The sequence below is a fragment of the Megascapheus bottae genome, chromosome 16, assembly GCF_031878675.1.
Source record: "Megascapheus bottae isolate mThoBot1 chromosome 16, mThoBot2.hap1, whole genome shotgun sequence".
Taxonomy (NCBI): domain Eukaryota; kingdom Metazoa; phylum Chordata; class Mammalia; order Rodentia; family Geomyidae; genus Megascapheus; species Megascapheus bottae.
The window spans coordinates 51,574,501-51,600,249 of NC_143524.1; the positions used below are offsets into that span (position 1 = coordinate 51,574,501).

The 25,749-nt window shown below is 41.4% G+C and overlaps 1 protein-coding gene and 1 long non-coding RNA gene across 4 annotated transcripts in view; one reads left to right on the forward strand and one right to left on the reverse strand.

Annotated features, from left to right (window-relative positions):
• Positions 1–4,998: 4,998 nt before the first annotated feature.
• On the reverse strand, positions 4,999–6,597 carry LOC150053569 (uncharacterized). Of its 2 annotated transcripts, XR_016538101.1 has the most exons (4): positions 6,136–6,597; positions 5,843–5,943; positions 5,467–5,674; positions 4,999–5,245 (listed from the first exon to the last, which is right to left on the reverse strand). It is a non-coding gene; the product is annotated as an uncharacterized LOC150053569 (long non-coding RNA). The 2 variants fall into 2 exon arrangements; XR_016538100.1 differs by having other exon boundaries at positions 5,843–6,597.
• Positions 6,598–7,115: 518 nt separating this feature from the next.
• The window catches only part of Ankrd42 (ankyrin repeat domain 42), a 34,865-nt gene continuing 16,231 nt past the window's right edge, over positions 7,116–25,749 (forward strand). Inside the window, exons 1-9 of one of the 2 annotated variants that reach the window (XM_090348543.1) lie at positions 7,116–7,609; positions 9,218–9,225; positions 10,427–10,582; positions 14,825–14,932; positions 17,588–17,707; positions 19,839–19,974; positions 22,042–22,242; positions 22,857–22,982; positions 25,356–25,461. In XM_090348543.1, coding sequence (XP_090204669.1) covers positions 7,552–7,609; positions 9,218–9,225; positions 10,427–10,582; positions 14,825–14,932; positions 17,588–17,707; positions 19,839–19,974; positions 22,042–22,242; positions 22,857–22,982; positions 25,356–25,461 — 1,019 coding nt within the window. In that variant the 5' untranslated portion in view covers positions 7,116–7,551. Of the gene's footprint in view, positions 7,610–9,217; positions 9,226–10,426; positions 10,583–14,824; positions 14,933–17,587; positions 17,708–19,838; positions 19,975–22,041; positions 22,243–22,856; positions 22,983–25,355; positions 25,462–25,749 lie in introns of those variants that run through there. The other variant, XM_090348542.1, reaches the window with a different exon arrangement.

A 25,749-nucleotide genomic window follows, 5' to 3' on the forward strand; every position in this document is an offset into this window, starting at 1 on the left:
CATGGGCTGGCTTTGAATCTTGATCCTTAGATTTCAGCCTCATGAGTAGCTAGGTTTATAGGCGTGAGCCCTCTTGCTCTGTGAGACTCTTATCTCTACTTAACCACTAGAAAACCAGAAGTGGCACTGTGGCTCAAGGGGTAGGGTGGTAGCCTTGCTGAAGAGCCCAGAGACAACCCCTAGGCCCAGAGTTCAAGTCCCATGATTGAAGTAAATGCCAAGATAGAGATTGCTATAAACAAGCTGTGTGCCAGTGCCTGTAAACCCAGCTACTCTGGAGGCTGAGATGATCGTTTGAAACCAGCCTAGACAGACAAAAATCACATCTCACCAGCAAAAAAGCTGGTGACTTAATACTACACTGTCAGCTTATCGAGCTAAAGACATCACTCAGGTAAGCCCAACGCCAGCAAATATACACAAAACGTGGCTACAATTACAGATTACAGATGGGGTGGGGAAGAGTTCATAGAAGTGCTAATATAGTAGTTTTGGGGGAAAAGTAGTCCACATTGAAAGGATATCTGAAGAGTTAATGTATTATACTGATGACCAAGACAGTCACTAGATATTTTAAACAGAAATGACATCCTATAAGAGCAATTAAACAAATGTAGAAATTATAAAATGATAACAAAACTAGTGAGAACTGCACTGGGGTTCAAGTGGTAGAGTGCTAGCATTGAGCTGAAGAGGTCAGGGACAATGCCCAGGCTGAGTTCAAGCCCCATGATGAATCTCCCCCCCCAAAAAAATGCTGGGGGTTTCTATCTGAAAATTCAAGCAAAATGTCCTGCTGTACATTTCCTGAGACTGACAATAGCTTTTATCAAATGCTTAAAGGTATGAGATGTTAGCAGGGCAGTATCTAAACCTAAAAGTGTCGGCAAATGGGAGCAAATGGGTCATAGGTGAGGTGAAAATAGTAAAATAGAAACACTATTGGGGAAAAAAAAGCTTAAGGAAAGAGTACACAAGTCATACAAAAAAAAAAAAGCAAGATTTTGAATTATTTCCTGTTAAGAGCAGCAGAATACCAGTGCCAATGTCATACACAATAGGTGGTGTACGTGGAAGGTAATGAACTACTCTTAGGAAGTTCAATCTGACATTAAAGGAGGTTGGTGAAGTGGGTTGGAGAAAGATGATGGATGAAATAAGCTTTGGAATGCAGGAAGTGGAACAGGCTGCTTTGTTTGAGATGGTCACTGATTTCCATGTAGAAATGAAAGTTCAACTCCTATTTTCTCTTTGATATACAAAGCCAGATATGAGATAATGATGTAGATCTGCGCTAAATTTGGTTGTTCAGAATACTGCAGGGAATGTTGATTCTTTAGAGTCTTCTACTTGATTTTCACTTTGTCACTTCAGATTTAAAAAGCTCCACAAAAACTGTTAGTTCACGCCTGTAATCTTAGCTCCTTAGAAGGCTGAGATCTGAAGAATTACAGTTCTAAGTCAGCCTAGGCAGGGAAGACCATGAGAAGACTTTGGTGCTGTGACTCAGAAAGTGGTAAGCACTAGCCTTGACCACAGAAAGCCAGGACACAGCCCACATCCTGAGCTCAATCCCCAAGACTGACAAAAAACAAAAACAAAACTCCAAATCTGATTCTAATAAACAGCCAGATCCAGTAGCCAATGTAGAAACTCTCAACATTAGTCTTCAAAAATATGAAAAAATAGGCCAAATGTGGCCTAGTGATAGAGGGCTTGCCTAGCATGCACAAAGCCCTGGGTTTAATTCCTTGGTACCCCTCCCCCCCCACACACAAAAAGCCAGAGGTGGTTCTGTGGCTCTAGCATTGAGAAAGCCCAAGGACAGTGCTCAAGCCCCGAAAAACAGCATTGTACTGAGGGCTAGACAGCAAAGTGCACCAAGGAGAGCTAAAGGAAAAGTCAATAGAAGAACATTATCTTTTGAATTGAGTTACTGAGACTATAATATCTAACCAGCAAAGTTACAAACCTGAAAAGTAGAGATTGATAACTTGGCTTTAGTGTATAATTTTTCTATTTAAAATTTCCCAGCTTTGTCATGGGAGGGGGAAGGGATAACGGGCAGGGATGATTATTATCCAAAGTATTATATACATATATGAAAGAATAATGAGGCCCATTAAAAATTCTGAAAATACAAGAGGGGGAGAATATGCTCAAAGTGCATATGCATATATGAGAATACCACAATTTTTTTTTAAACAAATATGCCAATAAAAAACTTTCTACTTTGATGCTCTGGAAACTATAAAATAATCTCTTGCTAGGCATGGTGGCTCACGCCTGTAATCCTAGTTACTCTAGGAGGGTGAGATCTAAGGATCATGGTTCAAAGCCAGCCTGGGCACTAAAATTCAGCGTTCAACTCCCATGAGTGACAAAAAATAAAACAAAAAAACCCACAATAAATTCTGCTACAAATAAAGCTTTGCAGAGAAATATGATTTACATATAACAAAATTTTAAGTCTCAGTAAAAGAAATATATGTGTGTTTGTGTATGTGTATATGTATTCTAATGTGGTCAAAATGGTACAGGCGCTGCCTAGCAAGTGCAAGACCCAGAGTTCAGTCTCCAGCATCAACAAAAAAGACAATAAAAAAACACTTTCAGGAAAAAAAACCAAAGGAACAGGTTAACCATTTCTACAACTGGAAAGATATAGTTGACTGAAGAAGTAAACTGAAAATAGCTTGGGGTGGTTTCAAGCAACAATACTCAAATCTCAGCCTCTTGAACTAAAAACAGGATGGAAAACTATGTCACCATCCAGCAAGGTGAGAAATGTAATATAAGCCATCTAGTCTATAGTAGTGTTATAGCCACCTAAACATTTAGAATGTGTCGGCTGACTGAAGTAATAGTCACTTTTTTTTTTGGCGCGGGGGGGGGGGGGGGGGGGGGGAGTCACGGGGCTTGAACTTGGCCTGGGCACTGTCCCTGAGCTCTTCAGCTCAAGGCTACAGCCCTACCATGGAGCCAAGCCCCACTTCCATTTTCTAGAGGTTAATTGGAGGTTAGGAGTCTCAGGTCCTTTTGTGCTTGGGCTGGCTTTGAACCTTGATCCTCAGATCTCAGGTTCCAGAGTAGCTAGGATTACAGGTGTGAGTTGAATGCAATGGCCTGGCCCTAGCTCCTTGGATGGGTTAGGTAGAAGATTGCTTAAGCACAGATGGTAGAGGCCAGTCTGAGTAATGAGTGAGGGTCTGTCTCCCTAAACTAAACAAACAAAAAAAACCCCAAACCAGGCCTGGTGGCTCAAGCCCACAATCCTAGTTACTCGGAAGGCAGGTATCAGGACCACCATAGTTTCCTAAGACCAGCCTGGGCCAAAAGCAGGACTTCATCTCATTGAACAAGCCAGTCACAGCCATGTGTTTGCCATCCCAGCTGTGCGGAAGTATAAGGGGAGGATTATGGCTGGGCACTGTTGGCTCGTATCTGCAATCCTAGCTACTCAGGAGGCTGAGATGTGAGAACTGTTGCTTGAAGCTAGCCTGAGGAGCTAAGTCTTTGAGACGCTTTTCTCCAATTAACCACTAAAAAACTGGAAGCCCCACTGGGCTATGGCTTAAGTGGTAGAGCACTATTTTTGAGGAACAAAGGGCAGGGCCTAGGCCCTGATCAAGCTCCACAAACTACAACTACAAAATAATATATATTTGCCAGTCCTAGGTTTGAGCTCAGCGTCTGAGCACTGTCCTTGGACTTTCTCAAGGCTAGAGCTCTACCACTTGAGCCTCAGCACCACTTTCGGCTTTTTTTTTTCTAAGTATGTTGTACCAAGGAATCGAACCCATGTCTTTGTGCACACTAGGCAAGCACTCTACCGCTAGGCCAAACTCTGGCCCAACAAATAAAAATTTTAAAAAGAATTATAGTTTAGGCTTGCCTGGGTAAAAACTTGAGACTATGTCCCCAAACTGAAAGCCAAAAGGACCAGGGTATAGCTCAAGTGGCAGAGAACCTGTCCAATGGTGGACCCTAGTAAGTTTTCAGTACACTGGGAAGAACGGAGTAGAGAAGGTTAAATAATCTACTTCATTTTTCTCTGCCCAGAGTTGGCTCTGTTTTCTCCTCTGGAATTAGGATTCATATTGTTGATTTAGGTAAATATCCTGCTTTATCATCTCACTAGGAAAAACAGAGGTGGAAGACTAACTTTCTACACACAAAGGATTCCTACTCTTTGGTATTCTATGTCCACACTGCTGAATTCTGATTTTTTTTTTTCAAATATGCCATTTCTTAGTCACTTACCTTAAATCCTGTGAAATCTGGTTTATCTTCAGTCTTACCTAAATTGTTCTCCTGAATACATCAATGATTCTTTGCTATATCAGTTGTGTTTTTGTCAGCCACTTAATCTGTCCTGGCTTATTGCTCCTCAAAACTGTCTTCGTATGCTTTTTATGAAACTACAAGAAGATATACTATGACTGAATTTTTCAAAATATAAAAAAATTTAAGGCTAAAAGGTGGTCTTTTTGCTAGTCCAAGGGCTTGAACTCTGAGGCTGAGCACCATCCTCGATCTTTCCCAAGGCTAGAGCTCGAGCCACAACACCACTTCCAGCTTTTTATGTGATCCCGAGGAATTGAACCCAGGGCTTTGTACATGCTAGGCAAGCACTCTACCACGAGGCTACACACCCAGCCCCCAAGACTTTCTTGCCCTATAAAATAACCACTGAGTAGTATGAACGGTATAAAGCTTAGAATTTCTTTACAATATTTTGAAATTGAAATAAGATTATATATGTGTATCTTTGTTCTTTGCCTGTATTAAGCAATGTTTAATGTTTCTAGGAAAATTATATTTTTCTAGATAAGTGTTCAAAATCGTCAGATTACTATAAGGCTACACAAAATAATACACTTCTGATTTTCTAAGACACTCCTATCTATAAGTTCCCTTGCTTTCCAATATTGTCTTCTTTTTTTTCCTCAGGTGTAAGAGTGCCGTGTTTGTTTTTTTCAAATACTAGGTATTTGATAGAATATTTAAAATTTGTCATTTTCTTCTTAGTTGCTATTTTCTTCCTTTTCTGACCTTACTACTATGTGGGTAACCTTTAAGGATTTGCCTTATTTACTAAAAGTGTTTATAGCATATAAAAAAAAGCCTCTACCATATATAAGTCACTCTAAGAACTGTAATAATTTGGAGTCAATCATTGTAGGTTCCAATTTCTCAACTCCTACTTAATGTCATCTTGGTCAAATCTCAATTTTTTCTTCATCTGTAAAAATAGAAATGATACAGATTAAATTTGAAAATATTAGCAAACTATTTGTAATGAAACAAGCCCTCATAAGGGCCTGTTGTCTGTTTTTAAGAACAAGGGCCTAGAATGACAAATTCCATATTCTCTTCAAAGGTCATTTTTTAAAAAATGTATATGACAACCCACCCACCCACCTATAAAATAAGTAAACAGATATTAGGAATGCTAATCCCTACCTTTCAGAAGCTGGGAGTCCTTGGACGGCAGGGTGAGAATGGTTTAATAGGTGATTATAATACTGAAAGGTCTAATAAAGGCTGAAAGAATTCAAATTTTGAGCAGGATGTACAACCAAATCAAGGACTCATATAGGAATCCTAATTCAAATATTTACTACTTACTAGCTGTGTACCATGCGATTAAGTTTTGTGCCTTTTTCTTCATCTGTAAAATGGAAAAATATCTATTTTTAGAAGGCTACAGTAACAAGAAAATTAATATAAAACAGTGATGGGCTGATCACTTAAACTTAGTAAATGGCAAGTATTAACATCACACACACACACACACACACACACACACACACACAAGAATGAGGAAAATTTACTGTACCTTTAAACAGAAGAAGGGTCAAAGGGAATTCTCCAAGTGTGTCCGCCAAACAAGACCAGTTTCTCTATTCTCGGTGGCTGGCACAAAACCTGACCCACATACTTGCAACAAATAGTGAACGGAACAAAGTGTTAAAATAATGAGGTCGAAAAGCCACCCGGTTGGAAGTAACCATGTCACAGTGAGAGAAATTCTTGGATTTCCAGGAGACTTGGGAAAGTCCTCTCACTAACGATTTTTGTTTCTACATTGGCTAAAAAAAAAAAAATTAAAAAAAAAAAAGCAAAACTTACCTGCTGCTCGCACTAGCAAATTCTTGGTCTCCTGGGTCTCGGACGAGAGGGAGGAAAACACCCACCAAGGGGCTATGGAGGTGGCTGGAGTCGGCAAGCCCTCGAGGAGAGCGGCTGCAGCTGCTAACCTCTCTTTACATTTTTTATTAATATGTGTGAAACAACAATGTAAGAAGAGATTTTTTTTTCCTTGCATCCAGCACTAGGAGAGGAAAAAAAAAAAATGTCCCAGGTTTGCCAAGGACGAAAAAGGCCCCGCCCGGCCCAGGTCACCTACGCAAAGCGCCGGTCCTGGGGGCCCACGTTTGGGTCGCTGAGCACAGGGAGGGCGCCATCGAAGTCAGGCTGTTGAGATACGGGCTTGGACCGACTTCGGTGAGACCCACGAGGGACTCTCGGCGAGAACCAGCTCCATACCACGGCCACAGCAGCCGCACGGGCGAAGCCTCGGAGGGGTGTGGGGAGGGGGAAGGTGAAAGGAAGGAAGCCGGAAGTGACGTCGCTGCGAGCCACCGGAAGTGGCCGCACGCACCGGAAGTTTGCCCGTTTCCATGGCTCCCGCGCCGCCTCCACCTCTCTCTCTCGGTGGCCACTGTGGAGAGGCTGGAAAGCGATTCGGAGGAGAGGGCGTCAGCCGACGGCTGCCGTCGCCGCCGCAGCGACTTGCGGGCACCGGCGGACGAGGACGGCGGCCGCCGCACCGGCCAGCACGTGTGGAAGATCGACGGCCAGCCCGGTCAGCGCGGCCCCCAGTTCAGGGAAAGAGTTAGCGAGGACCCTGAGCTGGGTCGCTGCGACGACGGGGAGAGGAAGCGCGAAGAGCGCCGCTCCCGGGGCCCCGCGGGGAGGATCGACGACGACGTGGGCTTCTCCTGCCGGGACTCGAGGACAGTGGGCGAAGACCTCGGCCAGCAACGCCATGTCTCCCGGGAGCGGGGCCCGGGCGACGACGGCCTGGGCCCGGGCGGCTCCTGGGCGAGGGTGAGGGGGGGCCGCGGCGGCCTCGGGGAGGGCCCGGGCCACCGAGGCCGCGACGCGCGCGGCCTCCCCCGGTCCGGCTCCTGGGAGGGCGGCAGCGTGGACGGCGGCAGCCTCAGTGCTTCCTGGGACGGCGTGAGCGACGACCGCGGCTACGTGGCCAGCGATTCCTCCGCGGGCAGCCTCGACGAAGACGCCAGCCGCCGCCGCCTGGGCGCCTTCTGGGAGAGACAGAGAGAAGACGAAGGCCCCCCTTGTAAGGACGCGTGGGACAAGACCAGTCGGGAGGACGGAGACGACGACGGGGACGACCGCGGCCGCAGCCGAAACCCAAGCACTGGCTCCTGGGTGAGGGCCAGTGAAGACCTCAGCAGCACCAGCAGCAGCCGGGGCCTGGATTCCACGCCTCCCCCAAGCCCAAGACCGAGGGCACCCGCCATGCCGGGGGTGGACGACTCCAGCCCTTCCGCCTCCAGTAGAGAGACTGTACCCCCCTGTGAGTCAGGATTCAGTCTACCCCCTCCACTCCCCCCCCACACCAGTCACTTCAGGGGGCAGCAGACCAAGCGCTGGCTCATTTGTCACTCCCCTGCCGTCTTCTTTTCATCCGTTCTCAAAGCTACTCACCCTTCCTGCACCCTCTCTCTCCTTTCAGCTTTCCCACTTGCTTCTTAGCTGTCTTCTGGCGCAGTTTGACGTGATCTGTTCAGTTTTATAAACTTCGTGTGTGGGGTGGGGCTTGAACTCATCGACTGTGGTGACCACAGCTCCTTGAACCACAGCTCCACTTCAGCTTAGTGGTGGTTACTTGGAGACATGAGTCTTAGGGACTTTCCAGCCCAGGCTGGCTTTTGAGCCACAGTCTTCGGATCTCAGCCTCCTAAGCTGCTCGGATTGCAGGTGTGAGCCACTGGTGTGGGGGCTAACCTAGCTTTTTAGCTGGAAGTTTTTGAGCCCTGTCCTTGGACTTTCTCAAGGCTAGAGCTCTACCACTTGAGCCTCAGCACCAGTGGTCCAGTGGGTTAGATCTTTGTTCTTCACCTTTAAACTAGTATAAATAGATTTTTAGCCATTCTAATCTACTTTATACAGAAACACTATCCTTAGCCACTTCAGGTCTTTTCTCTAGTGGCTACTGGTGGCCACGGGTAGTCTACAGAACAATATTTAAACTCTCAATGTAATAGTTCATTTCCTCTGTCATTTGACACCATCTATTTTTTTTTTTTTTTTTTGCCAGTCATGAGACTTGCACTCAGGATGTGAGCACTATCCTTGGGCTTTCTCAATACTAGTGCTCTACCACTTGAGCCACAGTACCATTTTCAGCTTTTTCTATGTATGTGGTACTGAGGAATCGAATCCAGGTCTTTGTGCATGCTAGATAAGCATTCTGCCAGTAGGGCAAACTCCCAGTCCAGACTCCACCTAATTTTAAAGCCTTTTTCTCACCATATTACATCCTAATTCATTCTTTAACTCACTAATCCTTTCTTTTAAGATTAGTTTGGTGACTATTAAAAAGTATGAAAAGGGGCCGGGAGTTTGGCCTAGTGGATAAAGTGCTTGCCTAGCATGCATGAAGACCCGGGTTCGATTCCTCGGTACCACATACATAGAAAAAAGCCGGAAGTGGTGCTGAGGCTCAAGTGGTAGAGCTCTAGCCTTGAGAAAGTCCAAGGACAGTGCTCAGGCCCTGAGCTCAAGCCCAGGACTGGCAAAAAAAAAAAAAAAAAAAAAGTATGAAAAGATGAAAACAGGATCTGTACCCTCAGAACTCATAGATAATGAAGTAACAAACATAATTTATGAAACAATATGGCAAAGCAATGACAGAAATATCCATGAGAAGTTAGGGACGCAGATAACTTCTAGTATAGCCAGGGTAGGAAGGAAGGAGACTTCCTAAGATGAAACTTCAAGAATTAGCAAGAGTTTACAAGTAAGGTGGGAACATCAGGCATTCTAGGCAACACAAACGTTAGGACACAGGTCTGGGAGTGTGGCCTAGTGATAGAGTGCTTGCCTAGCAATCACAAAGCCCTTTATTAGTTTCCCTGGTATCACATACACAGAAAAAGCCAAAAGTGGAACTGTGGCTCAGGTGGTAGAGTGATAGTCTTGAGAAAGCCCAAGGACAGTGCTCCGTCCCTGAGTTTCAAGCCCTAGGACTGGCCAAAAGAAAAAAAAGAAGTAAAACATTAGGACATAGTTGGAAAAGCAAGAAATTGTTCTCTAAGACCAATGCCCCTGGGGTGTGTATGCTGGTACTGGGGCTTAAACTTAGGCCTAGGTACTGCCCCTTAGTATTTTTGGTGAAGGCTAATGCTCTGTCACTTGAGTCATACCTCCACTTGTGGATTTTGGTAGTTAATTGATAAGAGAATTGGCGATAAGACCTTCATGGATTTTCCTGCTTGGGCTGTCTTTGAACCTCAATTCTCAGATCTTAGCCTCTTGAGTAGCTACGATTGCAGGTATGAGTCACTGGTGACCAGTGTGTCCCCCCAGCTTTTTTTGTTTTTTGCCAGTCCTGGGCCTTGTGCTCAGTCAGGACCTGAGCACTGTCCTTGGACTTTCTCAAGGCTAGATCTCTACCACTTTAGCCTCAGCACCACTTTTGGCTTTTTTCTATGTATGTGGTATCCAGGAATCAAACCAGGGTCTTCAGGCATGCTAGGCAAGCACTCTACCACTAGGCCAAACTCCAAGCCCTGTGTTTCCCATTAAGATACTCATGCTCTGAGCAAATCATTAGATTTACTACTCAAGCACTTGTACCAGTTTATGGCTACAGTAGCTTCTGGTTTAAGTAAGCTGAACTCAACTACATTTGTCTTCCTTTCCATATTTGAGAAGCAAGTTAGCTTTGAGGACTCAGTTCTCTGACAGGTCCAAGAAAAGCTGTTGATGTTCAGTCTGTATATTCAGTTTTTTTTCCTATAAGAATGAGAGTGACAACTTTCATGTCAGAGCTAAAATGGGAAGTGAGGTTAAGGTTTTTATCACAAATATCTCTGTAGTCAGTTATTTGGGAAGCTGATGTTAGTTTTTTTTTCTTTTTTCTTTTTTGCCTGTCCTGTGACTTGAACTCAGGGCCTGAACATTGTCCTTGAACCCTTTTTTCTCAAGGCTAGTGCTCTGCCACTTGAGCCACAGCACCACTTTGGCTTTTCTATGTATGTGGTACCAAGGAATTGAACCCGAATCTTCGTGCATGCTAGGCAAGCAATCTACCACTAGATTTCTATGATCTAGTCTTTTTGTATGTGTATGTGGTTCTGAAGCATTTGACTTTCCCATAGATTTCAAGAAGAAAGTGCATTTTGGTAGCATTCATGATGCAGTACGAGGTGGAGACGTAAAGCAGCTTTCAGAAATTATAGAACATGGAGGCAACATTAATGAACCTGATCTTCTTCATAAATTTACCCCTTTACAGTGGGCAGCACATTCTGGAAGTCTGGAGGTAAGAAGCCATATATATATGGCTAAGATAACTTTATAGCTCTAACAGTTTTATAATTGTAGTGAATCAGGATGGGATCTTGTAGGGCTGCAAATCATTTTTTCAATTTAGCCTAATATTTGGATGTTAGGCTTGTCTAAGACTGTGTAACAAATAATCTCCAAGCTCAGTGTCAAAATAGCCATTTATTTATGCTCATGAGTGAACCAAGAACTTGGATCTCAGGAATCGCTCATCTCTTCTCCATAATGTCAACTGGAAAATTCAAGGTTTAGGGCTAGAATTTTCACAAATGGTGTTCACACTGGTATCTGGCTTTTGTGTGCCTTTTTGTGAATTATGGCTACTCCGGCTAGTTTATGCTTCTTTGTACTATGGTAGCTGGGTTCCAAGGGCAATTATAGATGATAACTTACATAGGATACCATAATACCTTGTAGAAAACATTCTATTTCAGATATACTTTTCAATTAAAGAACTTACATTTAGGAAGTGGCACTGTGGCACAAGTGGTAGAGCAATAGCCTTGAGCTGAAGAGCTCAGGGATAGCACCCAGGCCAGAGTTCAAGCCCCATGAACACACACAGACACACACACACACACACACACAATTCTGTGTTTATCTACATTCTCTACTTGATGTGTCACTGGCATATTTTCCTTTAATTCTTTTTTTTGTCTGTCTCATAGGGCTCGGCTTCTGGGCGTGGGTGCTGTCCCTGAGCTTTTTTAGCTCAAAGCTACCACCTTACCCCTTAACCCACAGTGCCTCTTCTGGTTTTCTAGTGGTTAATTGGAGATAAGAGTCTCAGGGTCTTTAGTGCCCGAGATAGCTGATCTGATCCTCAGATCTCAGCCTCTTGAGTAGCTAGGATTACAAGCATGAGCCACCATGCCTGGCTTTGAATCACGATCCTCAGATCTCAGCCACCATGCCCAGCTTTTCCTTTAGCTCTTTTTTTTTTTTTTTTTTTTTTTTTTTTTGCCAGTCTTAGGCCTTGAGCTCAGGGCCTAAGCACTGTCCTTGCAAGGGTTTTCCTCAAGGCTAGAGTTCTACCACTTGAGCCACAGCACCACTTCTGGCTTTTTTCTATGTATGTGGTAACCTGGGTCTTCCTGCATGCTAGGCAAGCACTCTACCACTAGGCCAAACTCCTGGCCTTTTCCTTTAATTCTTAAATATGATTTCTGTTCTTGAGTATATTTATAATAGCTGCTTTGAAATCTTGCTAAGTATAATATCTCAGCCCCTTTTCTTTGCATGTCTCAGTAATTTTTAAAGTTTTACCTACATTTTGAGAAGTTTAGAGAATGTAGTAATGCTGGCATCAGATCCTTCTTCATTGCCCACGTGTTGGTCACTGTTAATTTGTTGTAACCTGTTTGGACTAATTGTGTGGTGTCCATTTCTCCCACAGTGTGTGGCACTGATGTCTCTGTTCAACCTTAAACAAATGCTTTTATATTTAATTAACTTTTTTGTGCCAGTAATGAGAGTTTTAAACTCAAGGCCTTGAGTTTTTAAGAGGCCTTTTCTACTCACTGCTAGAGCTCTACCACTTCTAGTTTCAGTCTTTTCTGGATAATTGGAGATGAAAATATCTGTGATTGGGCTGGCTTGGAATCATGATCCTCAGATCTCAGCCTAATTTAGCTGTGACTTCAGATGCAAAATTCTGTGCTCAGTTGTTCAACTGATTTTTATGAAGGTGCAAATTCAGTTTACTGGTGAACATTTATTAAGTGGTTTTGGCAATATTAGATGTTCATATATAAGAAAATTAACCTTGACTCATACACAAAATTTATTCAAAACAGACAATAGGTAAGTATAAAATTTGGAAAACATAAAACTTATAGAAGACTTATAGCAAATCATATGCTCGACTAAGAACTAGCCAGCTAAATAAGGTATTCCTAAAACTCAACACTTAAACAAACAATAGTCTATAAATGAGCAAAAGGATAAATAAGTCTGGGTCTAGTGGCTCACTTTTGTAATCCTTGCTACTCAGAAAGTTGAGATCTGAGGACTGCGGTCAGAGCCAGCCAGGGAAAACAAGTCTGAGAAACTCATTTCTAATCAGCCAGCAAAATGCCAGAAGTGGTGCTGTAGTTCAAGTGCTAGCCTTGAGTGAAAAAGCTAAGATAGGGTTTGAGGTCCTGAGTTCAGGTCTTAGTACCAGTACACACATACACACACACACACACACACACACAAAAGGAGTTTGGCCTAGTGGTAGAGTGCTTGCCTAGCACGCACGAAGACCCAGGTTTGATTCCTTGATACCACATACATAGAAAAAGCCGGAAGTGCTACTGTGGCCTAAGTGGTAGAGCTCCAACTATGAGAAAGCCCAACAACAGTGTTCAGGCCTTGAGTTTAAGTCCAGGGACTGGAGAAAAAAATTACAATTCAATGTCAGAATGAAGCCATAAGAATGGCAGAAACAAAACAAAACACCCCCCCCCAAATATGATGCCAAATATTGCCAAGAATGTAGAAAATCTGGAACTCTCATTTTGGCTGCTGAGACTGTAAAATGATACAGCCAATTTAGAAAATAGCTGGATAGGATTTTTTTTTTTCGTCCTGTTGCTTGAACTCTGGTCCTGGGCGTTATCCCTGAGCTCTTCAGCTCAAGATTACTGCCCTACCCTTTCTGCTGCAGTGTCACTTCCAGTTTTCTAGTGGTTAATTGGAGATAAGAGTCTCATGGTCTTTAGTGCCCAGGCTGTCTTTGAACGGTGACCCTCAGATCTTAGCCTCCTGAGTAGCTAGGATTACAAGCCACCGTGCCTGGCCTGGACAGGATTTTTTTTTTTCTTTTGCCAGTCCTAGGCTTGAACTCAGGGCCCGAGCACTGTCTTTGGACTTTCCCAAGGCTAGAGCTCTACTACTTGAGCCTCAGCACCACTTCCAGCTTTTTTCTATGTCTGTGGAAACAAGGAATCGAACCTGGCCACTCTACCACTAGGCCAAACTTCTGGCCCCATGGGTTTTTAAGAAATAAAGCCAACAGCCTGAGTATGTGGCTCAGTGGAAGAGGGCTTGCCTATCATGTATAAAGCCTGGTTTTGAATTCTCATTACCATATAAACAGAAAAGGCTAGAAGTGGCACTCTGGTTTAAGTGGCAGAGCACTAGCCTTGAGCAAAGCTCAGAGGCAGTGCCTAGGCCTTGAGTTCAAGCTCCAGGACTGGCAATAAATAAATATAGCAAACATTTATTTATTTTCGTATCTCAGCAACCTTGTTTCTATGTATTTATTCAAGAGCAATGTCAAACCAATATATGAAAGTCCAAAGTAGCGTTATTCTCCAGTATCTCAACAATGCTAACACATAAGTAGTTGCCCATGAATATTTGCTGAATAAGCGAATCGATTCCTATGATTATTAGTGAGAATGAGCCTTTTAAAATAGTTTCTTGGGGGACCAGGAGTTTAGCTTAGTGGTGGAGTGCTTACCTAGCATGCACGAAGATCCAGGTTCGATTCTTCGTACCACATACATAGAAAAAATCCAGAAATGGTGCTGAGGCTCAAGTGGTAGAGCTCTAGCCTTGAGAAAGCCTAAGGACAGTGCTCAGGCCCTGAGGCCCTGAGCTCAAGCCCAGGACTGGCAAAAAACAAAAAAAAGTTTGTTGGTTTCTGATTTCTGTGGTAGATATCATACCGAGTTGCTGTGTTTGTGCTTTTGTTCTTTCTTTTTTTTTGAATGTGAAATATATTTATTTATTTATTGCCAGACTGGGGCTTGAACTCAGGGCCTTGAGCTCTGTCTTGTGTTCTTCCTTTTTTTTGTCTTCCAGTATTGGGGTTTGAACTGAGGGCCCTGTGATGGCTAGGCAAGTGCTCTCTACCACTTGAGCCACACTTTTAGTCTTTGCTTTTATTTTTCTGGTTTATTCAGTATTTATGATGTTTCTAATTGGGAATTTCATTATAGTGGACTAAATTTAAAAGCTGTAGAAATGGGGCTGGGAATTTGGCCTAGTGGTAGAGTGCTTGCCTAGCATGCACGAAGACCCGGGTTCGATTCCTCGGTACCACATGCATAGAAAAAAAGCTGGAAGTGGTGCTGAGGCTCAAGTGGTAGAGCTCTAGCCTTGAGAAAGTCCAAGGACAGGGCTCAGGCCCTGAGCTCAAGCCCAGGACTGGCAAAAAAAAAAAAAAGGCTGTAGAAATACCAGCAATGTTCAATTTATCTCTGTTAACATGGTTATTTTCTTTCCTTAGTGTCTTCATTGGTTGCTCTGGCATGGAGCTGATATCACACAAAGTACTTTCAGAGGTTGGACAGCAGCTCATATAGCTGCAATCAGGGGTCAGGATGCTTGTATGCAGGTAATAATAGCTTACTTAATTTTTTTTAATTGTTTGCTAGGAGTTTGGCCTAGTGGTAGAGTGCTTGCCTAGCATTCATGAAGACCCAGATTTAATTCCTCGGTACCACATATATAGAAAAATCCGGAAATGGTGCTAAGGCTCAAGTGGTAGACCTCTAGTCTTGAGAAAGCCCAAGGACAGTGCTCAGGCCCTGAGTTCAAGCCTAGGGACTGGCAAAAAACAAACACCCTAAAAAAGGGGGCGGGAAGTTTGGTTTAGTGGTAGAGTGCTTGCCTTATATGCTTAGGCACTTAGTTCAAGCTCCAGGACTAGAAAAAAATTCAATGAATTCAGTTACTTTAGCATAGTTGTATAGGGATATTTTTGGTTTGACCTAATAGGTATAGTTAAATATAAATAAGAAATTATTTCCAGTGATCACATATTGATAACAATTCAAACAAATGATAGCTAAGATCCTTTAACCTGTGAAGTAGGTGGCTATTTTGTGTTGTGAGAGATTTCACAATATTCTGAGTATTATTTACTTTATAGTTTGCTGCTGTAGTCCAGACTAACATGTTCAAATCTTAACCCTCAAACGCTGGGTATCAATTTGAGAAGCTAAGGAAAGGAAAGAGAACACCAAAGAAATAACTTCAGAAGGCAGCTAAAGCCTTGATGCTTTCTTCCTGCCAGCTGTTACTTCAAATCATTCCCTGTGTTTTGATTATCCTTTTCTTCTCAGAGATTGTATGACAGGGGAACTTTTATCCTTTATTGCTATTTTAGCTTTTTTTATTGTGGACTGCTATGTATTGTTGATGATCTTGAACTCCAGAACTTTGAGCTCTCTTTTTGCTTTTTCTGCTCAAGGTTGATGGCTGGTGCTTCACCAGTTAGCCACAACTTCATTTCCAGTTATTTGCCAATTAATTGGAGATAAGAGTCTCATGAACTTTTCTGCCTGGCCTGGCTTTGGACCAGGATCCTCAGATTTCAGCCTCCAGAGTAGTTAGGATTATAGGTGTGAACCTTTATCTCTGTGTATGTGCTAATTTTCTACATTGCTGAGTTTTATTTTTTTTCATGATTTTGCCAGTTTCATCAGATAAAAGTGTGGAGATTATTCTTCCTAAAACACTTTATAGGAATTATGTTGGAAGAATCCTTTGTTGAGATAATGATAAATAAAAATGGTTAAAAGAGAGAAAGAGCTAGGCACTGTGACAATCTGTTGTTATCTCTGAACTGTGGAAGGGGAGATTGGAGATAGGAGATAGCTAGCTTGGGGCTATATATAGAGAGTACTGAACTGTCTGGACCTACTTGAGGCAGTGACTCCTTAACACAAGGATAAATGCACACACAAAAGGAAGGAGAAAGGAGAAAGAGAGGGGAGGAGAGATGGAAAAATAGTGAGGAAAGGAAAGCTGAGGAAAGAAATAATTTTTAAAATATTAATAGGGACTGGGCATGTAATAATTTTTAAAATATTAATAGGGACTGGGCATGTAACTTCATTATATAATATATGCTTAGCATATATTAAATCCTGGATTAAATCCTTAGCATCCAAAATAAATTATTTATTTATTTAATTTATTATTTTCCGGTCCTGGGGCTTCTCAATTCAGAACCTGGCTACTGAGCTTCTTTTTCTCAAAGCTAGCACTCCACCACTTGAGCTACATCACCACTTCTTTTTCTGTGTATGTGGTTCAGGGGAATCAAACCCAGGGCTTCATGCATGCTAGGCAACTGTACCACTGAGCTACCCTTCCAGCCTGAAATACTTTGTTTTTTTTTAAAACAGTTTTAGTTTGAGTAAAATCTAGCAGAAGATACAGAGATTTTGTCATTGATGAGTGGAAGAAGTAATTTCTTCATTGATAAATCTGTAGTAATACCTCAGCTCATGACCACCCCAAGTCAGTAGTCTATACTCAAGCTCACTGCTGGTTTTGCCATATCTGCATCTATATCTACATTTATCCATCTAGCTAGAGATATCTGTAGATACCTGCCTATCTATATATTGCCACCCTTATAATAACATATATAGCAGTTTTCCTTTCCTAAAATTTCTCTGTGCTCCATCTGTCATCCTTTCTTTCCTCTTAACCCCTAGCAAACACTGAGTTTTTTTGGTTGGTTGTGTGGCTTGAACTCTGGGCCTGGGCCCTGTCCCTGAGCTCTTTAGCTCAAGGCTACCACCCTGCTCCTGGAGCGACAGCACCACTTCTGGTTTTCTAGTGGTTAATTGGGGATAAGAGACTCTTGGACTTTAGTGCCGGAGCTGGCTTTGACTGGCGATCCTCAGATCTCAGCCTCTTGAGTAGCTAGGATGACAGGTATGAGCTACCGAGCCTGGCAGGAAAATCTTTTCACTGTATTATTGCCTTAGTTCTTCTGTCAAAGTTCTAATTCTGAATTGAGCATTAAGATTAAACTTCCTTAGAAGCTTGATCTGGAACTGAGAACTAGTTAATGCTCATCATACCAGCATGTAAAATCAGGATTCTAAGTGTTGTCTCCTAAGGCAATGTCTCATAGTTTGCCTATATAGCACATTTATAATGAAATAACTATTTTTATTATAGGTTAATAAATTCAATCTGTATTTGCATTTATACTCATTTGTACTCATTAAACTCATTTCCTCAATGTTAGGCTCTTATCATCAATGGAGCAAATCTGGCAGCTCAAGATGACCGTGGATGCACTCCTATGCACCTCGCTGCAACCCATGGACATTCCTTCACCTTACAAACAATGCTCCGAAGTGGAGTGGTGAGGGATACTGACTATATGACATTACCTATCAGATAAATGGAATACTGCTTGGTAGTCTGCTTATCTTTTCCTGACAATTTAAATTCCTCCTTTGACTTGGGGAAGTCATTTAGTTGATCCCTTTAGGTTCTGGTGTTTAAACATGGAAGCAATAATTTATTATTTGAAAGTGTTATTGTAAAGGTGATGTACAGAGGGGTTACAAGTTACATAAGTAAGGTAATAAGTGCTTTTTGAACAGTGTTACCCCTCCCTCATTTTCTTTCACTTCCTCCTCCCCATCAAATTCATTTCTAGCATAGTTCTAATATTACTGTTGTATTGGCTCACCCTTAGTCCTACCATTTCTGTGATTCCCCTTCCCTTCCTTAAAACAGATAAACTCACCTGCAAGGCAAAGGGTACAGACATAAAAAACAGTAACAACAGGAAATAAACCAAAGGGGGGGGGAAAGAAAGAAAAAAATTGCAAAGAACATAGTAACAGTTTTAAAAATGCCTCTTGGAAATCAATAATGTAGACAGATATTTCTCCCTGCACCAGAAAACAAAGCAGTTTAGTGGTATGGAGAATTGTAGAGGCTCTGTATTTGTGTGTGTGTGTGTGTGTGTGTGTGTGTGTGTGTGTGTATGTGAGTCTGAATTTTAACTGAGGAGATAGCTTTTAAATAAATCCTAACAGGGTGATTATAAATTTTTAAAAGTTTCTTTTGAAACTTTTCTACACCAATTTAGAGAGAGACATATTTTCTAGAAATTTCATTTATTGATTGAAAAATCTTTAATATTACCCAGTGGTGGTAAAATGTAAATCCTTATTTAAAAACCCTATGTATATTAAAAACATTGTGGTATCAGCTTTTGTTTCGTAGTGACATTGAAAACCATATTAAATACTTTTCATAAGTTATGTTCTCAGTGATGTAATTTGTCAGTTTTATTGGTTGGGTATCTATGACAAGTAAAATGGATGGTTACATCCTTTTTAAGAACTATTTTGTATGATTTGTTGTGTTCTTTTATTTGTGTGGTACTGAGACTTGAACTCAGGGCCTCAAATTCCCCCTTATCTTTTTCTGCTCAGGGTTAGTACTCTACTACTTGAGCCATTCCTCCACTTTTAGCCTTTTATTGGTTAATTGTTGATAATAGTCTCTTGGACTTTGTACTACAATCCTTAGATAGTCTCCTGTGTAAGAATAAGGTATAAGACTCCTGACCATTTGTTCTTTTTATAGGTCATTTTTTTTTTCTGGGTTATGGGGCTTGAACTTGGCCTGGGCGCTGTCCCTGAGCGCTCAAGGCTACCACCCTACCTCTGGGCCTGGGTGTTGTCCCTGAGCTCTTCAGCTCAAGGCTACCACCCTACCCCTTGAGCCATAGTGCCACTTTCTGTTTTCTAATGGTTAATTGGAGATAACAGTCTCACAGACTTTTATTATCTGGGCTGGCTTTGAACCTTGATCCTCAGATCTTAGCCTTCTGAGTAGCTTGGATTACAGACATGAGCCACCGCACCTGGCTTTAAAGGTCATTTTATAAAACTTCAACTAGTATTTTCTTTGCTCATGTGTTAATCCATGATTGCAGTAAATTTTCTATTCTACTTAGAGTTTGTCCTGTACATTTTTTGTCAGTCCTGGGGCTCGAACTCAGGGCCTGAGCACTGTCCTTGGACTTTCTCAAAGGTGGTGCTCTACTACTTGAGCCACAACACCACTTTGGGCTTTTTTGTGTATGTGGTACTGAGGAATGGACCCTAAAGCTTCGTGCATGTTAAGCAAGCACTCTATCACTAGGCCATGCTCCCAACCCTCCGAGATATATATATATATATATGGGGCTTGAACTCTGAGCCTGAGCACTGCCCTTGGACTTTCTCACGGCTAGAGCTCTACTAATTGAGCCATAGTACCACTTCTGGCTTTTCCTATGTATATGGTACCAAGGAATCGAACCTGGGTCTTTGTGCATGCTAGGCAAGCACTCTATCACTAGGCCAAACTCCGAGAGCCCCTATCCTATACTTTTAAGAACAGTTGATAATTTTCTTTTGCAGAATTAAGCTGTTAGAAGTAATATTTTCCCTCCAAAATAGAAACTGAGTACTTGTGCATGTTACCTGTAGGATCCCAGTGTGACTGACAAGAGAGAATGGAGACCTGTACACTATGCAGCCTTTCACGGTCGGCTCGGCTGTTTGCAACTTCTTGTCAAGTGGGGATGTGGCATAGAAGAGGTAGACTGCAATGGGAACCTCCCGGGTATGCTACCAAAGCAAACATTTCAGTTTTTCATTAATACAAGTTTTAAGAGACCAATAATATTTAAGAAATGTGCTGGGTGCTGGTGGCTCAAGCCTGTATTGTAGCTACTAAGGAGGAAGTATTAATGTAACACATTTCTATTGACCTCCTACCATGTGTCAATCCCTCTTCTTAGTGAAAAATAATACAAAGCCCTTGTGTTGTTTGTGTTCAACAAATGGAATTTTGTACAGAGGCATCATAGTAAGCAAAGTAATTGGGTCTTATGTATACTTCGAAGAAACTGATGGGTTTGCTGGTATATTAGATGTGAGGATTGACAGAAAATGTGTCAAAAATGTCTCCAAAGTGGATCAGAAAAAATACAAGCATGGATTAGAAAAAGTTTCCACTAAGATACAGAATATTATGTAAGGAAAATGTTTGTGAGGAGGATGAGGAATTAGTTTTGATGTATTAAGTTAGAAATCTGGAAATATATAAACGCACATGGTGAGTAAGCAGTTAGTGTGTCTGGAGTTTCAGCAGATGACTTTTAGTTGGATTGGGGAAATTGACCTATGATAGCGTGATCTGTGACAGCTTCTCAGCTCTGTTCTCTGAGACTTCTTTTTCCTGATTCCTTCTGGCTGCTTGAGCAATCAATGTTTGCATATACACTGGGCTTATTCCAAAGAAAAAAGAGGTGTAAAGACGTTATTGGGTTTTGAAATTGTTGCCTCATCACCATTTTGTTGTAAAATGGCTTTCACCCAGACTGATTTCTTATTTGTTCATGTCATTTTCATTTTTTTAGTCTTGTAAAGTTTTAGAAGTAACTTTTTAAAAATTATGTTCAAAGAGCTACATCCTCAAATTCAATGTGTATTTTACCCTTTCCACCCTCAGCTGATCTTCCTGCCTTGTGCCCTCTGTGCTTCCAGCATCCCATTTCAGGGCAAGGATCCAGGAGTAGGATCTGACCTGAGTCTATTTTTCTATTTATCCTTGACCTTTGAAATGGCTACTGGCAGGCTTAGTCCATAAGCTGCATTAGTTCAGTGAGCATTTCTTAAATTTCTTGCCCATCCTTTATACTCCTCAGTTTGCAATAATCTCCTCTTTTGATGTCTCCTTAAGGAATGCTTTTTGCTTCAGGATCAGCATCAGAGGTCGGCTGACCCAGGTTCTAGACCTCAGCAAAAGTGTGGACAAAGACCTTCCCTTGGAGCTGCAATCTCTGTTAGCAGAAGTCAGGAGCACAGTATCGCATAATTCCTTTTCCTTTAGCAAGTTTGCAAGTCCACTGTGTGATTCAGTAATTCTGTTTTTATGATGCTGTCAACACAAATGCAGCAGCTTGGGTATTAAAGTTGCCATAGTGGTCTAAATTTGTGTTTTCCACAAACATCCCAGATAGTGAACTTCAGATTTTTGTATTCTGGTTTCCACATTAAATCCAGTCATTGGAATGCACGAACTTATCCTGTTTTAAAATAAACGAAATAGCAATTTTTCCAGCACCATCAAAACCTAATATAACAACTTGAATTTCCATTTTGGGTCCGTGTGAATTCCATTGTTCTTTGTAAAGGGTCTCTCTATACTCACAGTAAGTGCAGCTATTCAACCATGTAGTTTACTGCTCTCCTGTCTCTAGAAGGCTGGCCATCTAAGACATGATGGCGGAGAGAATGCACAGTCCTCCTTTGGGTAGAAATCCCTTTCATAGGGACAAGGATGAGAATTACAGCTATGAGAATTACAATTAGGGGTCGGAAGTTTGTCCTAGTGGTAGATTCTTGCCTAGCATGCACGAAGACCTGTGTTGGATTCCTCAGTCCTCAGTACCACACACAAAGAAAAAGCTGAAAGTGGTGCTGTGGCTTATGTGGGAGAGCTCTAACCTTGAGAAAATCCAAGGACAGTGCTCAGGGCCTGAGTTCAAGCCCAAGGACTGGCAGAGAGAGACAGGGGGTGGGGGGTGGGGAGGGAGGGAGATTATAGCTAATGCATTGTTTTCTTTTTTCAAGTTATTTAAATTACACTTTTAACATTAAATTCTTTTTTGCCTTCTACCCTTAGTTCACTTAGCAGCCATGGAAGGCCATCTTCACTGTTTTAAGTTCTTAGTCAGTAGAATGAGCAGTGAGAAACAAGCTTTAAAAGCCTTTAATGATAATGGAGAAAATGTATTGGATCTGGCCCAGAGGTTCTTTAAACAGAATATTGTACAGTTTGTCCAAGGGACTGAGAATGAAGGAAATAATCCAGAAGATCAGCAAAGTAAGTAATTAGCCTGAAATGTTTTAATAATAATAATACAAATGAGTAGAATCAATGTAATATATGACAACTTATAAGGCAAATACATTCATATTTATTATATATTATTATTCACACATTAATCTAGATTCTATTTTGAAACTCTATACAAATATATGTAGATATTAAAGAACACTGTGTATCACATAAGAAAAAATATTTTAAAGTTGAAGTTAATTCTCCTTTTCTTCATTCTTAAGGATGAAGAAAAAAAATATCATTTACCTTGGATTTATCAATTCATCTTATGCATTTATATTTTAGTTATAGCTGTATGCACGCACCTATATGTATGTTATGCTGTTACGGTACTTTTAAAAATAGATACTATTTATGTACATATTATATAAACACACACTCATAATAACATGTAGCATTTTTCTTTGTATTTATTAGCAAGGCTAACCTGTTGTAACAAATAAATCCTAAAATACAATGTCTTAAAAGATACAGAAGTTTATTGTGTATGGTGGCCCAGATTAAAGAGTGAATCTGTTTTGTGTAGCCATTTAGAGGCCTACCCTCTTCCATGTTCTTTCTGTGTTAGCTGAAATATTAAATATTTTTATTAATAGGTTTAGCATTTCCAGGTCATGTGGCTGCCTTTAAGGGTGATTTAGCAATGCTTAAAAAATTAGTAGAAGATGGAGTAATCAATTTTAATGAACGTGATGATAATGGATCGACTCCAATGCATAAAGGTGAGTTATTGAGGAACCGCAAGACTCCCTATGACCCAGCAATTCCACTACTTGGCATTTATTCAATCGTCCAGAAGCAAGGACATAGCACAATGATGTTCATTGCAGCACTATTTACCATAGCAAAGATATGTAACCAATCCAGATGCCCCTCAGTTGATGATTAGATCAACAAGATGTGGTATTTGTACACAATGGAATTCTATGCTGCTGTCAGACAGAACAACTTTGCCCCATTTGTTAGGAAATGGAAAGACTTAGAAAAAATCATATTAAGGGAAGTAAGCCAGACTCAAAGGAACATAGGCTCAATGGTTTCCCTCATTTGTCATAATCAGTAGAAGCCTTGGGCTCTCCTAACAGAGATTTATAATAGAACAAAACCTAGATACGTAAGGCCATATAGAATGACGCTAAATGAAAGGACCTCCAGGATATAGAAACAAAAGCCATATAATTATTGTTGTCCTTAATGTACTATGTTATCTGTCATCTCTTTGCTGTCCCTTGGTTATCTTATATTGTTACAGTATCTCACTTTGTTATCTGGTATATTGGCTATATGTTTATTTGGTTATTTGAAATTGGATAGGGAAGGGGGAAAACAAGATGAGGGGTGGGGGTTGGGGGGAGGAAATGGGGACCAAGACATGAGAAAGGGTATCAATGTTTGTTAAGGAATGTACCTTCTATCTATATTTAATTACAATAAATATATGAAAAAGGTGCGTTATTATAGTTTTAATTTTCATTTCTGATACAATAGCTGATGAATTCACTTTTTCTTTTTTGTGGGTCATGGGGCTTGAACTCTGGGCCTGAGCATTGTCCTGAGCTCTTCAGCTCAAGACTACTGCACTAGCCCTGAGCCACAGCCCCACTTTCTGTTTTCTGGTGATTAATTAGAGATAAGAATCTCATGTGCTTTAGTGCCCGGGCTGGCTTTGAACTGTGATCCTCAGATCTCAGCCTCCTGAATAGTTAGGATTACAGGAGTGAGCCACTGCACCCGGCTTGAATTCACTTTTAGTATAACTGTTTAATCAGAAACATGCCCTATTGGATATCAGTCTACATTATCTGTAAACTGGTGACTAAATTCCAGCTCATTGTTACATGCCTTTAGTGATGCTTGCCATCTACACACTGATGATCGTGTTGGAAGTGATGCCAATAGGATTTTTGTGTCATTGTTATGTTAGGGAAAATGTAAAAAATATTCCTAGAGAAACTTTTTATTGTTGTTTTTGGTCATGGAGCTTGAACTCTGGGCCTGGACACTGTCCCTGAGCTCTTCATCTTCAGCTCAAGTATAGTGCTCTACCACTTGAGCCACAGGGGCCACTTCTGGTTTTCTAGTGGTTAATTGGAGATAAGAGTCTCATGAACTTTTGTGCCCAGGCTGGCTTTGAACTTCAACTCTAAAGATCTCAGGCTTCTGAGTCGCTAGGATTACAGGTGTGAGTCATTGGCTGCCAGCTTTATTTTATTTTTCTAGTTTATTGGAAATATGAGTCTTGTGGATTTTCTTGTCCAGATTGGCTTCAAACCTCACTCCTCAGTCTCCTGAGTAGCTAGTAGCTAGGATTACAGGCATATATTCTTTCTTTCTTTCTTTCCTTTTTCTTTCCTTCCCTCCCTCCCTCCCCCCCCCCCTCCCTCCCCTCACTCCCCTCACTCCCTCCTCTCCCCTCTCCTCTCTCTCTCTCCCCCCCCCCCTCTCTCTCTCTCTCTCTCTCTCTCTCTCTCTCCTCTCTCTCTCTCTCTCTCTCTCCCTCTCTCCCTCCCTCTCTCCCTCTCTCCCTCTCTCCCTCTCTCCCTCTCTCCCTCTCTCCTCTCTCTCGTTATTACTTTGCCAGTCCTGGGGCTTCAATTCACGGTCTGAGCACCATCCTTGGGCTTTCTCAAGGTTAGAGCTCTACCACTTGAGCCAGAGTACCACTTCCAGCTTTTTCTCTGTATGTGGTACCAAGGAATTGAACTTGGATCTTTGTGCATGCTAGGCAAGCCCTCTTAACATTAAGCTAAACTGCTGGTCCTCTTTTTTTTTTAAATTATCAACCATCTTAGTATTAATGAACTATATACTTTTACTGTGAAACAGAGTTTATAAGTGAGGTTGTAATTAATGGCAAAAATTGGTTAGTAAAATACATGTGAGGGACTGAAGTCACTAAGAATCGAATTATTGAAGTGTTCATGAGGATTTAGTAACATGACTTCATGTTTATATGACACGAAACAAGGCCTAATGGCTTTATCATATGTAATCTTTATTGCTATTAGAATACATAAATAGTGCTGTCCAAAATTTATAAAACGGTTACTAGTAGCAACACTTTTTTAATTTCCTGTTTTCCTTTTTTTAAACAGCTGCTGGACAAGGCCACATAGAGTGTTTACAGTGGCTAATTAAAATGGGAGCAGATAATAATATTACTAACAAAGCAGGAGAGAGACCCAGTGATGTGGCTAAGAGGTATAGATTTCTGTATGTTTTGTTCCCTTCTTTTGATTTTTAAGTTCTGCATGTGCTCTTATATACTTAGAAATTTCCAAAAATTTTGTGGAATTTTAGGACTCAATCTAATGCTGATAAAACTGAGTTTGACATTTGATTTTGTATCAGCTCTTCTCTGGAAATCGGTGATTATCAACTGTTAGGTAGTATCAGTCCCCATTCTGGAGAGCAGTGGTGTATAATGAATTTTTCAAACCAAAATGAAATGCCTGTAATATTCTGTTATGTTACAAAGGAATAACCCAA